This window comes from Grus americana, chromosome 3 (genome assembly GCF_028858705.1).
Source record: "Grus americana isolate bGruAme1 chromosome 3, bGruAme1.mat, whole genome shotgun sequence".
Taxonomy (NCBI): Eukaryota; Metazoa; Chordata; class Aves; order Gruiformes; family Gruidae; genus Grus; species Grus americana.
This window is the reverse complement of record NC_072854.1, coordinates 3795287-3808758: the sequence shown is the minus strand read 5'-3', so window position 1 is coordinate 3808758 and position 13472 is coordinate 3795287. Positions and strand designations below refer to the sequence as shown.

General features: G+C 47.0%; 1 protein-coding gene across 2 annotated transcripts in view; it reads right to left on the bottom strand.

The window, feature by feature from the left end:
- BLK (BLK proto-oncogene, Src family tyrosine kinase) overlaps nt 1–13472 on the bottom strand; it is a 43874-nt gene that overhangs the window by 8826 nt on the left and 21576 nt on the right. For both annotated transcript variants that reach the window (XM_054820566.1, XM_054820565.1), the window contains 5 exons: nt 10141–10234; nt 9028–9126; nt 7682–7785; nt 1269–1418; nt 606–758 (listed from right to left, as the gene is read on the bottom strand). In XM_054820566.1, the coding sequence (XP_054676541.1) occupies nt 606–758; nt 1269–1418; nt 7682–7785; nt 9028–9126; nt 10141–10234 (600 nt within the window). The remainder of the gene's footprint in view (nt 1–605; nt 759–1268; nt 1419–7681; nt 7786–9027; nt 9127–10140; nt 10235–13472) is intronic.

Genomic DNA, 13472 nt, shown 5'->3' with positions numbered 1-13472 from the left:
CTGGGTGAAAACCCCTGGGCCTCCCATCAGCTGGGTTCTCAAATAGTCCAAATGCCATTGAGAAAGCCAGGACACTGCAGTCAGGATGTCAACTCAGTCTGGTCCTGTCCACAATCTCAATTGCCAAGGCAACAGGCAACCACAAAGAGGACAGCAAAGGAAGCTGAGCTAACCCAACTTCCTCTCCCACTGATAAGCAGTGGGCAGGAAGCCGTAAGGGATTCAGATTTGGGTTAGAAAGTGGAACAGAAAAAAGTGGGATAATGTCACCCAGGTACACTGCTGTGTGTAACTTAGGATCCTACAACCATGCCCAGGATTCCCAGGAAAAACGAGAGCATGTCTCAGGAGATGAGTATATAGTTACTTCAACACCTCTCACATGCGTCTAGCCTGTGAAACCCATGCTCAACCACCGATCTGTGTAAACACAACTGGTCTGGTCCTTCCCAGGAGTATGGCATCTACTGCTGTTTGTGTACCCATAAATGTGTGTTCATACTTTACGATCCCCACTCCCAGACTAGTCTTATCTCAGGGAAAGAGTGCTTTCTGCCTCCTCTGTTTAAATATTTCTTTCCTGGAATGGGAGGAATTATACTTACCCATCCACACTTCCCCAAACTGCCCACTGCCAAGTTTCTTCACAAGCTTCAGAGACTCCCGTGGAATCTCCCATTCATCCTGTGCCCAGGGTCTCTGGGGAGCCAGGGATATGCAGGGAGCTGTGAGCCGCTGGCACAGGCCATCCCCCTTCTCTGTGTGAGGACAAAGCACAGGACAGCTCAATGGGATAGGCTGAACTTTCAGCCCCAGAGCTACCCTCCTCCAACATTTACGCAAGCCAGGAAAAAGTCAACCCATGGGAAACCTCCACAACCACACAAATGTTTCAGCCACAGGGATCAAGGCACCCAGAATTGACTCAATTAAAGGAAAAAGCACAAAAAGAGCCATAGAGGAGAAAATTCTCCTGCCCAGCAAGTCCAAACCCTGCTTTCCAAGCATCCCTCCTGCATATCCCTTCAGCATTCATCTCTTTCCTGGTGGGAGAAACTCCCTGGTTATAGGGCTGTGGGCAGAGGTCACTCTCACAATGCTCTAGGATGAAAGATAGGACATGGGTGCCCAAGTTCTGCTTGGAGAAGTACACCTAGCCCATGAGATTGGATGGTTTGATGGTGATGGCTAGTAAGCCCATCCTCCCTCTGCCCACATGCTCACCTTCTGCTAGGAGACAAACCCATTTAAGAAGGCAAGCAACTTACGGCTATAATGATGGATTAGCTCTGGCAGGCTGGAGAAAGTCATCCTGGGGGAGATGTAATATCCCCCGCCATCTAAAGAACGGATCCTGTAGTGTTTGATGATGTCCCCATGAGCAGAGTTGCTGTCTCTCACGGACAAGGAATAGGCACCTGGAGAATGAGCAGAAGAAGGAACTGTGAGGATAAGCAGCACCCAACTCAGGGACCAGCTACGTCCTCTTTCCTCGGCTGCCTACAGCTGCAGACACCTCTCCCAGCCCTTGCTGATGCCTTCTCAGGGCAAGTCACACCAGACTGCAAAGCTACAAACTTCCCTCTCTCCAAGGCAAGTGGAGAGGATAAAGGTTCATCAGAGCTTAACTAGGCCTGTGGAGACTTGGTTAAGGCCTGCCTATGCCATGGCCAACAGCCCCAAGGAAGCAACATGGCAATCAATAGCACATCTCTAGTTAGAGCAATCAGACACTTTTTAGGTCATGATGGTCTTCCCACAGCTCCATGTCTCCCATTTGAGCTCTCTCAACCCCACCATCTCATCTGGATGAAACATCTCATCTGCAGTCTCACCAGTGTGTACAAACACAGGACTGACAAGAAGTTAAACCACCCCACCAGCACAACCAGAATTTCAGTTAGTGGGAGAGATGAGGTCAAGAGATACGTGTTCCTTCTCAGCACTATCCAAGGTCCCCATGTCCCTGTTATCCCCTATAACCCATGTGCCAAGGTCACCGGTTCAGCTGGGAGGTACAGAAGGGGGGTTCAGGAGAATTGTCTTGTTCAGCCATAAAGTTGTGACTATGGCTAAACCACATCTAGATTCAGACCTAATTTCAGGGGCCTTTTGACCTCAAGGGACCTACTCAACAATCTACCACTCCAACCTGCTATTGTCTCCTTATAATGGGTTTATAATCTAAACCAAAGGGTTGGGGTTTTTGGCGCACAAAAACATCACTAGATGTTGCTACAGAGCAGCAACATCCAGCCTATGTCAGTGTAAATTTCAAGACAGCTTAGCAGGTTTTTTTTTTTTCCTTTTGTCTGGATCATATTTCCGGAGTAAGTTGTTACAAGCCTGCTGGGCTGTGAAAAGTCTAATACGTCACCCGGGTTGATAGGCTGCTTTTTTTAATGTTTGAAAAGGCAGAGTTATATATGTTAAAAAGTACGTATCTGTCATCTAGGATCATAAGCAGAAGTGGAGCCTTCCACAGTGACTCTGAAACCCTAATCCCGCATGCGATGGGAAAGTTTACTAACATTTAACACTCACTGGCTGGTGTTTCTCCAATGCAGCACCAGCACCTCCCTACACCGTGGCTGGAAACCATTTACATTTTTAAAAAGTAACAAAAGAAAACCACTTCTGTGGATATTTGCTCTGCTGCAGTGATTATAAATCTTTACAAACAAAATTTGGGAGTCTAAAATTTTCCCAAGTGCTAGCAGTCATTTTTGGGGGACTCCCTTTCTTCAGAGATCAGACTATGAGATAATGGTGTCATAATGTTCATGGAAGACCTGCCAGTTTAAATGCAGAGCCAAGGAACCTCTAGATTGGAAGCACACAGCCTCAGCATAGTGGGCTCTTTCTCAACAGAGGTTGCGCTTCTGAAGCTCTCCTTCACCATGAGTGTCAGGCAGAAGACAGACCTGAGAAGACCCTTTGGCTCTATCACTCCTGCAGCTGAACCTCTGAGAAGCAACATCTTCAACAGCACAACAAAAAACTCCAAGGAAGGGCAAAAGAATGGCTCATTTTTGCAGTCTATGTCAGTGACCAAAGGTCACTACATGGCTAAGGGTGTCTTTCCCAGGGAGTGATCTTTGGTCCCTAGTGCGTGTAGAGAGGTGTTGGCATGACTTCTGTTCGCAGTGCTCAGCACAAGTCCTTCTAGAGTGGAGTAGTCACACTCACACTCCCTAGCATTTGGCCCCAGACCTCCTCTGGCTCTTCTGTGGTACCTTTGTGGCCCTAAGTTGCTAATAATAATAACCACAACAATAATCATATCAACAACAATAAAAATTAAATTTTACGATTTATAAGTTTATAAACTATTATTGTCGTCATCATCATCATCATCATCTATTATTGTTGATGATGATGTTATTTTAATTCCAAAGCGAGTTGAGCTTATCTGGCACAAGTTCAAGAGGCTTACGGTATGTGTGGGATGTTTACAAGACAAGGCCTGCTAGAAGAAGGAGCCAAACACGGTGTGAACCCAGCTGCACTGACAGCAGACAGCATTGCAGAAGGGAGCGCGGGACTTAACGACTAACGTGTGTGCAAGTGGGTGCTTGGGGGCTAAGAGTCAGCAGAGAAGAGGAGACCTGATCTGTTTGTTAGTGTGGTTGCATCTAAAATGCCTGCTCTCCTGCAGGACCTCCTTTCCAGACCCCACTGACCCTTTAAAACCCTCTTGCAACTTTCAAACCAGTGACATGCAGCGGTGACAGGGGCTCCGGGCAACCTCCAGGCCAATCTATCAGCTACCTGCTGCCAGCATTAATACTTATCCTGTCATTAGAGCTAATGACTGTATTTCACCCCAAGTCAGAGTTTAGTTTGCTGGAGCGAGTGTGGTAGAGCTGTCCTTGTCATTCACCATGGCCCGTTACTGTTCCCTTGGGAGCTGCAGCGTAAAAGCAAAGCACCAGAGCTGAAAAGCTTCACTTCTCCCAGTGACGGCAGCAAATGAAAAATGTTCAAAAAAAAAAAAGGGGAAGGAGCCAGACAGATGGCAGGACTCCTAATCTCCTCCGATGATAGCCAGGATGACTGAAAGGAATTCTTGTTCCTCACGCACAAGGGACATTCACCTGTCCTACAGTCCTGCATCACATCTTGGCACAGACCTGGGCTGACACACAGAGGTCCACACTTGCACTCGACATCAGCTCAGAGCAGTGTGAACACAACCAAATCTTGCCCTGGGCAGCTCTGGGTGTCCCACCACATGCAGCATCTCCTGTTCCTTTAGGTCCCATCAGGCTCTTAACTCCTTCCCGATGGGAAACCCAGGGGCTCAGCTGGATGCGGTGGCTGAGCTCTGCAAGGTCCCTCCTGCCGGGAGCAGAGATGCAGCAGTCTTGCTGTGAGCCAGGAGTTCGTGACTCGGCACAGCTGTGCGACTGTGTTCCTGCAGGTTTCAGAATGATTATTACTTCAGGGGAAGATTTGTTTATTTCCAGCAGCTTTGGCAAGATGAGCTCTCTGCCGATGGTTTCACTGCTGGTCTGCTTCCCACATTGTCCTGACAAGGACCCATCTTCCTGGGATGTTGAATGTGTCTTTCATGGCCTCTGCAAAATGTTGGCTGAAAGTGAAGACCCCAGGTTTGCAGATCTTCAGTATCTTTAACCATGAGCAAAACAAGATGCTGCTTAGGATGGTCTGTGAATAGGTGCTGCTGCTAGGCAGGGTGCAGAATGTGTCCCGCTGTGGCTGAGACAACCCAGTATGAGACAACCACCCTCCAGTGCATGCAGCTAAGGGGGCTACAGCCCTTAGCTTGACTCAGTACTCATCCCTGAAGATCTAATGTTGCTAATGATGTGCAAAGTGAATGAAAATATACATTGTGGAGGAGGAAAATAGGAAGAACCTGTGGGGTTTGACGGGCAGGGTTAATTCCATGGCATGCTCTGGACACCTCATGGAGAGTCACAGGGTGCTCTACATTAGTGATCTCAGTTTCATGGCACATTTGAAGATGCAGGGCTTTGTCTTTTCCTCTTATCTTTAGAGAGGAAGAAGCTGTGTTTAAGACTGATCAGATGGTGTCACCATGGCCATTCAGGCAGTCTAAAGCACAAGGTGTTCAGGTAGAAGCTGATCACATGCGATAATTCAGAAGATGAGGTGTTTGAAGGAATAAGAGCATATTTTAAGGCAGAATACTAAATATCAGAAAAGGCAAAGGTAAGACTCACATTTCAGAGCAGAAGCTGACACCTGACCATTTGGGACTAACATGGGATTTTGGAGTGGAGTTCATGGAGTGGAACGTGCCACATCTGCTAATGCAGAATATCACGCACCTCCAGCTAGGTCTACTTCTAGACAGCAGAGACAGGGCATTAAAGATCAGGTCTAGCCTGGTTATTCCTCCTTGTATGTCAGGACTACACCACCTCTGTCCAAGCCTTGTGCGACCTAGACCCACCCACACTCCAGAGAATTGCAAGGAGTTATTTCATCCTATGTTTGCAGCTTGTGGTTAGCAGAAATAGGAGGCAATCATCCTGAGCAAGTGTGGGGAAAGGTCTGATCCCATCCATGTGAGGCACCTAGAGATGACCCAAAGACTAGGATCATGTGTGGACAGAGGGCCTCACTCCTTCCCAGATCTTCAGATACAATGCACAAGTGTCTGCTGGGCTTGTGCACGACATGTGTGTTGCTTCCTACCCTTCCTGGGTGCAATGCACAGCTACCCAAATATCCCAGCAAACAAAGGGGAGAGTGGGAAGGGGATAAATGGGAGAGCAGCATGTTGTGACTAGTCCAGGCCTCATCATTTCAAAGGCACCACAAAGGCAGTGGGGAAACCAATATACAAGCAGAACAAGGTACTTGTAAAGGGAAATGCTTAGAAACAAGTTTCTTTGATGTTTCCTGACCTGAATGTTCCCTAAAAATTCTGAAAACTGCAAATCTGCATGGAAAGCAGCCCTCCTACTTGGCATCAGCTCAGCAGGGACATATAGAGGTGAGCCCAGGCACAGGGCAGGGAGGGAAGTCAAAGCAGGCTGCTATAATGCTGACACAGCACCCCTACCTGATGGCTGATGGAGAGAGCTACAGGAAGATGAACATCGTGTTGCCCCACTTAGCACACTAGATATCACACCAGTTGAAGACCAGCACTCCAGCTTGACTCTATTTGCGTTGTGAGATCCTGTTGTTGGAAGTGGCTGAAACGGCCAAATCTGCAACACAGCCAGGGCTCAGACTACATCTGTGAGTAAACTGCACCGTGACAGAGCTTGTTCTCCAGCCCTGGGGTCACATCCACACCATGTAACTATCTCAGCCTCTGAAACAGGGTGACTGCACTCAAATTGACTATTGGGAATGGTGCCCGGTTGACACCAGGACAAAACCTGCACAAAGACTGTGTAGATGACCCAGCTGTTGCATCCAGGCTCTGGCACTATTTAATTTACTGGTAATGATGTAGCCATGGAGGAAGGGACAAACTCTGCCTTGAAGACCTCCCATGGAATGGGGGAAAACAGAGACAAGAAAGAAAGAAGGAGATGCTACCGCAGGCAAGAACTTGTTGTAAAATGGAAGATCCAGTTTATCTGTTCCCACTGTTACTGTTTGGCCAGGGCCTTGTAGCAGCATTTGGGAAACGAGTCAAGGAAAAGAAGGTCCCATATTCCTTCAGATAGATGCTCTAAGTCTCTACTGATCTATTAGGAAGGCACAAACCACCTTTTCTCATGTGGCAAGGAAAGACTCCTATGTCCATCTCACAGGAAAGAAACCAAAGCGCAGCAAGACTGAAGTACTTTCCTGAACTACTGTAAGGAGCTGGTTCAGCGCAAAACCATGGGACTACAACAAGCATCATTTCCTCCATGCTTTAAAGACACCTGCTGGCCCAGAGGATGCAAAGAGAGAAAAGCAGGAAAGAAACAATGTGATAAACCCATGCGACAACCTAAACTAGCTTCCAGACTGTCTACAAATTAACAGCACAGAAGAAAGAAGCTGCAATTACACAGTTAAGTATTATAGTTAATAACTATAACCACTGCCTGAGAGAAGTGACCACAATGCTCTGCCCTTTCCACCCTCATTGGGTCATGTCTTCAAAAGCCAGCCACGTTCATAGGGCAGGAAAGTGGGTGAAGTCCACCTTTCCTCCTCTTGTCAGTCCCCTTCCAAAAGTTGTGGTTTGCATCAATTCCCCTTGCTACAGACTATCAGGAAAAACATGTTTCCTCCGGGAAAATATTTCACCAAAACATTTTTTCCAAAATCCTGCAAGTTTCTGCTGCAAGCAGGAGAAATGCTTCTTCAAGAGTGCATAAAAGAATCTCCTTTTGCCAAAAAAGTAACATTTCCTCAGGGAGAAATGGAAAATAAACCCCCTACACATTGTTTTGGAATTTTTTTTCTGCTTATCTGTGCTCCTGCATCTCTGCCACAAACTATGGTGACAAAAGCCACCCTTACCACAGCCTGAACTATACACACAAGTAACATCATGAGCAAATCTTTGCCCTCCAAATCCCCAGCTCACTTCCACAGCCCTGCTGAGCCCAGCAAGTGCGATTTTGCCCAGCCAGATCCAAGAAACACTGACACGGCTGAACTTTGCAGCTGAGGTCTGAAAGGTTTTCCAACCCATGGCAATAAGGAGGAGTTACCCTTGCTCTGCGGATCTCACCTTTGCTGGTTTCACTCTCTCGGACAAGGAAAGAGCCGACTTTGTTGCCAGAAGACAACAGCAGCCGTTCAGCATCTTTTCTGCTCAGAGTTTTAAAATACCACCTGGGAGACAGAAAAGGCAAAATCGTTGTTTGAAAGGGAAAAGCTCTAAAAATACCCAAATTCTTTCCACTTAGTTCATTCTTTTTACCATTACACTCTGAAACCGAGGGCTGGTTTTATCAGCAAATAGCTTTTTATCTGCTGGAAAGTGGCAGTAATAGACTATTTTCAGTAGACTAACATCAGATTTTGGTCACTTTGGTCTTGTTTCACAGCCTAGCAATTCAGCCAGAGCAGAGAGTAGATGGTATGTGCAGTATCCCCTACACGAGAGAGGTGCAAACTCAGCCAGAGTATGGCTTTTGAGGCACGCAGGGACCCACGGTTCACCTGACAAGTGAGTAAGCCCTGAGCAGTGCCCAGGCAGGCTGCAAATAAAGCAGATACATGGGCTGGAGGCTGAGCAGAGTGTGCCCACAGCCATTTAAATGTATGCTTTGGATACAAGGAGCATTTATGTCTCGACCACATTTCTGTGCACTGTTAAATATTCGCTGGATTCAATGATGGTTGTTCCTTCAAGAGGAGATTGCAAGCAGGGATGATAATTTATAGCTGAATTCCATAGAAGATAATAAGTCATGGAAACAATTTCTTCTGCTGCTTGTATTATAGGTATAATAAACCCTTTTGGCTCAAGTCTTTCTTTACAATCCTCTTTGCAGGGAGCCAGACAAGAAGGCTGCATCTGGGCTAATGAAACAAACAGCACCGGGCTGTGGGTCTGGGCACTGGCACTCAATTGTCTGCCTCGTTAAATTGTTAGTGTGGTCCCTGGCACACCTGAAACCTGGATCAATGCACCCTTCCGAGTGATCCTCAGTCCCAGTTTGCATACAGACACCTATTTGGAGGCTGAGGAAGTTTAACATTATGCATGTGGGTGGACTGGCCCACTGGGGCCAGAGGGTGGTCCCTGGGACTGCTAATTTACAAGCGCAAACATAACCTTTATGTTCTTTCCCCAAAATCCTTGTTTTCCATGGTGGGTGCAATCCATGGGACAGGAATCTTTGCCCACTTTCCCCGTAGCCACCTCATCCTCCCTGCTCTGCACCCACATGGCGCTTAAAACTTCTCCTGCACTTTTGGGCAGCATTGCTGGTGATGATGAAAGACCTCTCGTCATACTGCCCAGCAGTCACATCTTCCTGCTGGCAAGTAAAGCTGCTCCCGTAGCTTATTGAGAGACAAGGCACTGCATCAACCAAGTGTTCACCATTCATAAGCTTACACACTTACTTTTCCTCTTCCAGACTGTCTACTTGTGCGACGAAGTTACTGGGGATGTAGCCTTTCCTCCCACTGCTGAGGGATTTTGCCAGCCACCAGTCCCCATCGCTGCAAAGGAAGCAGAAGAGAAAGCGTGAGTGCCCAGAGGAGGTTTCATGACAAGCTAAGGCTGAGAGGACAGCATGGTTTCTGAGGTTTTGAGCACTGCAAATAGGCCAGCACTCCTTAATCCACTCTACATGTCCTTCTCAATTTCCTAGGACCAACACCAGGCTGAAGGCTGTTGGTCCTTCAGGGACTTCTGGAGGTGACAGTCTCTTCCCATGAATGCAGAGGAGATGCGGAGTCACCACAGACCCAGACCTCTGCTACATGCCCCAAGTGAGAGGAGGGAAATCAGGCACCGTGGGTTTATTTTGCCTCTTGCACAGGGACATTGGGGGTCCCCCTTTCTGTTCCTTCCTTTGGCTGCTAGACACCTCACTGCTTTGCCACCAAAAACCATCTGCACCCAGCAGTCTCCCCTGCCCCGTGGGTCCCAGACTATGGCATCTGGGTGAGAAATGTCATCTCTGAAGGCCACCTCACAGAGAGGTCAAGGATGGAGCAGCCATACAAGACCAAATGATCAGGGGACCCAAGCCCACCTCTGCCCTGTTATGGACTGGGCAGATGGACTTTCAGCCTCTTCTCTCGTGAGTTTAAGAAGAAGGTGAAATGAAACCATGCGCCTCTCTGGCTCGATTCTGTCCTTTCCTCTGACTACGCCCAACCCACATCCTTTGCAAAAACACTATCAGCACAAAATATGAAACAGGAGCTAGGTTGTTTTTATTTATGCTACTTCTGCACCCACGCAAACCAGCAGTGAAAAAGGTCCCAGTAGTATCCGGGCAGGGACACTACATGACCCCGAAGTATCCATAACCCAAGAAAAGCATGGAAATGCCATCTTCTCAACCTTGCAGAGAGAAGAGGGTATCCAGAGTCATACTCTGCAGCAAAGATAAGGCACAGGCTCACATTTGGTGGGCTGCAAATTGGGGTCTGACCCCAAGGTCCCCTCTTCCCCAGCCTCACCATGCTCATCTTTGAACTTCCCTCTGGCAGCAGGTCACTTACTTGGAGAGGACTTGGAGTTTCTCCCCCTTGACCAGCTGCAAGTCACGGTCACTTGAGGCAGGAAAATCATACAGTGCAATCACAATCAAATTATCTGAAAGAAGAAGCAGCACCATTCAATACAGCCAGTTCCCTGCCGCGGGAGTGATGTACACCCGGGTGTATGGTGAGACTTTTCACCCACACACACAAGCAGGGGCTGTCAACCCCTCCATCCCCCAAAAAACAAGCTTTCCTCCAACCTAGCTTTCCTGCCAACCACAACTTCTTGGGGACTAAAGCTGATTCACCAAGCTGTTTCCTGTGTATGTGTTTCTAAAGCACTCCAGACCCCCTTATCCACAAAACCCAATGTGTCAAAAAGAAAAAAGAGTTTGTGTGGAATAAGAAGTGTCATAAATAACCTGTCAGTGTTTGACCTCAGTTTTACACGGCGGTAAATGAAAACTGCTGTAGCAACATTTCCCAGGGTGACTCTGGGATTTGACTCAAAAAGATGAGGCTTTCTTGATTGAAAAAGGTATAAAGTTGTCGCAGTTTCTGTTATCTGAGCCCATTGCTAGGATTTAACTCTCCCTCCAAATGCTCTCAACTCAGCCTCTCTCTTGCCATCCCTTTTACGCACTGTTCCTTGTAGATGTGCCGCCATGTCTAAGTCACGTTGCCATCTTGGAACCACCACCTCTATAGCATCTGGCTGCTCTGCTCAGCTGAAATTCCCAGAACAATGGAGGCTCCAGGATCCCGTTGCTGCTCCCTGGCCCCAATGCACTTTAGATGCTCCAGACCACAAAACCAGTGCTCTGTGTCTCCCATTTTGCTTGCAATCCACCTGGACCGAGGCTGTCAGCAAGTCTGCATCCCCATCCCCTACCCTACCATGTTGTTTTTACTCCAGCCATGTTGGTCAAGCCTAAATTTTGGCACAGCAAAATGAACTTTCGCTCTCTGGTGCACGCGAGCCATGCTGCGTGTGGCAAAGCTGCTCCCTGGTACGTGTGCTGTGAGGCTGCTAACACACCCTGGGGAAGATCTCTGCGGGCTGGAGCTGAATCGCTATGTTTGCATGCCCAGGTTGTGCTGGTGCAGCTCTCGGAGAGGTTGTGCAACCACTCACATGTGCTCTGTAAGCTCACAGCTACTGAAGCAGAAATGAACAGCTATTTTGGGGCAGATCAAACTTTACAAAGACAATTAGCACACGCAAGCGAACACAAAAATCTAACAAAAACACAACGGTGAAAATGAAGAAGAAGAAGGAGGAGGAGGAGGAGAAAAAGAAGAAAAAGAAAAAGAAAAAAGAAAAAGAAAAAGAAAAAAGAAAAAAGAAAAAGAAAAAGAAAAACAAAAAGAAAAAGAAAAAGAAAAAGAAGGAAAAAGAAGGAAAAAGAAGGAAAAAGAAGGAAAAAGGAGGAAAAAGGAGGAAAAAGAAGGAAAAAGGAGGAGACCATTTGCTGCGGAAAGGTTTTAGGCTGTACATAGCCTAATTAATGCACTGAGAGCAATGGATGGTCTATTATTAGCATTTTTCAAAACAGACTGTCAAGCCACAGTCTCTGTGTGACCTTTTCAAATAATGCCACCAGCAAAAGAGCCAGACTGGCCCTTTGTCATCGCAAGATAACGTGTCTCTGGGGCAACTTGGGTTTTGTGTCTGTGCAAGGCCTTGCTGCTGCTGCTCTGCTGGCAATTTACTGGGGAGGAGGGAAGAGAAAGGTCAGCGTGGGAGGAAATGCAGCTTTGTAAACCGAAGCCCTGAGCAGTTCCCTTCAGGCTTGCGAGAAGGAACTTGGAGATCCATGAGAAGTTTCAGCAGAGCTTCTCTCTCTCCTACGTATGGGGAAAAAGGATGGTCGGTCACAAGGGAGAATGCTTTGAAGTCTTAAAATAGGTTGCACGGTTGGGGGCTTCCCTTGAGGGATTTCAAAGTGTCTGGCATTAGCAATGCGCCCAAACTCTTGTCGCATCCTTAAAAAAGTTGTTATCATACAGCTTCTCTGACATGAAAGGTTTTGGGACGTGTGCTGCAAGTTGTCCCCCAAAAATGCGCTCATCCACATGCACCATCCTGCTCCTCTTGAAAGTAAAATAGTACAGTGGTCACACTTTTTCTTTGAAAAATAGAAGCAAATACGTAAACATCTTCAAGCACAGAGTGGGTGTGTATTCCCGAAAATAAAATGAAAAATGTAGTTTTGATCTTGAAGCAACTGACTTAAGTACAAATAAATGAAACAAAAAACAAAAAGGAGAGAGAAAGAAAAAGATCAAGTATAGTAAGAACAAAAATGTTTTATATGCTGAAAAAATATTATGATCACCTCTTATCCCCTTATCAATATAGGTGTTGAGAAACACCGTACACTGAAGTGAGCCAGAAGAAAAGCACTCTGCTCAAGCCAGAAGGACTTGCCGTCTCATGATGAAAGTGACTCTTCCCGTCTCTGAGTCTGTCACCCCTCCGAGAAACAGTGTTGATAATACTTTCTTGGCCTATTTGTTCAAGTGAGGTCATGAGTGACTCTACAGCAGAGAAGCCGTCAGGGCTGCTAGGAGTGACTGCTTTGCAGATAATGCTAGCAGCCCAGAGACTTTGATTGTGAGCCAAACACATCTTGGCTCAGAGCTGCTGTCAGGAAAGTTAGATACCAGCTTGGTTTGCATAGGCTGAGTGCCAGTTTGATGGCTTAATAGAAATTATTCAACCAGTCTTCCCACTGCTGCCTCGTCATGAATGGAAAGTCTTTGCAACTGTCTCATGGCTACGGAGCTGGGCTGAGACTGTGCCAGGGTCCCCCAGAGGACCATCACTTGGTTTAGAGCTGTGCTAGGATGGTCATGGGGTAAATGACAACTTGCAGCATGTGTGCTGGCCGGCTGGGTGCACTGAGCTATGAGTTACTGCTGCTGAAAATGGGTCCAGCTTTCCATTTCAGCATGGCATGGGCTGGTTCACCAAGGTAAACGTGTGCTAGAAAAGCACGCCTTCAAAACACACAGCTGCTGGTGGCACATCAGCCTTATTGCTGGTGTCACCAAGCGGAACACGATTAGATCCCATTGATGGAGATGCAGAAGACTATGTGCTGGGACTGTTACATCTCCTAGCTTGTCAGCAAGCCTTGGTGGCATGGTGTGGGACGTGTCTCCGGGCACATCCAGACTTGCACTAGGAAAATGATTTCTGCACAGTGAATGTTTTTGCAGATAATTTCTACTTTCCTCATAAAATCATAACTTTTTTATTAGGAAATCAATATTTTGGGCAATACCCTCAAATATTCCTTCCCTCTCTTACTTTTGATTGGCAATGGCCATTTTTTTAATGAGAA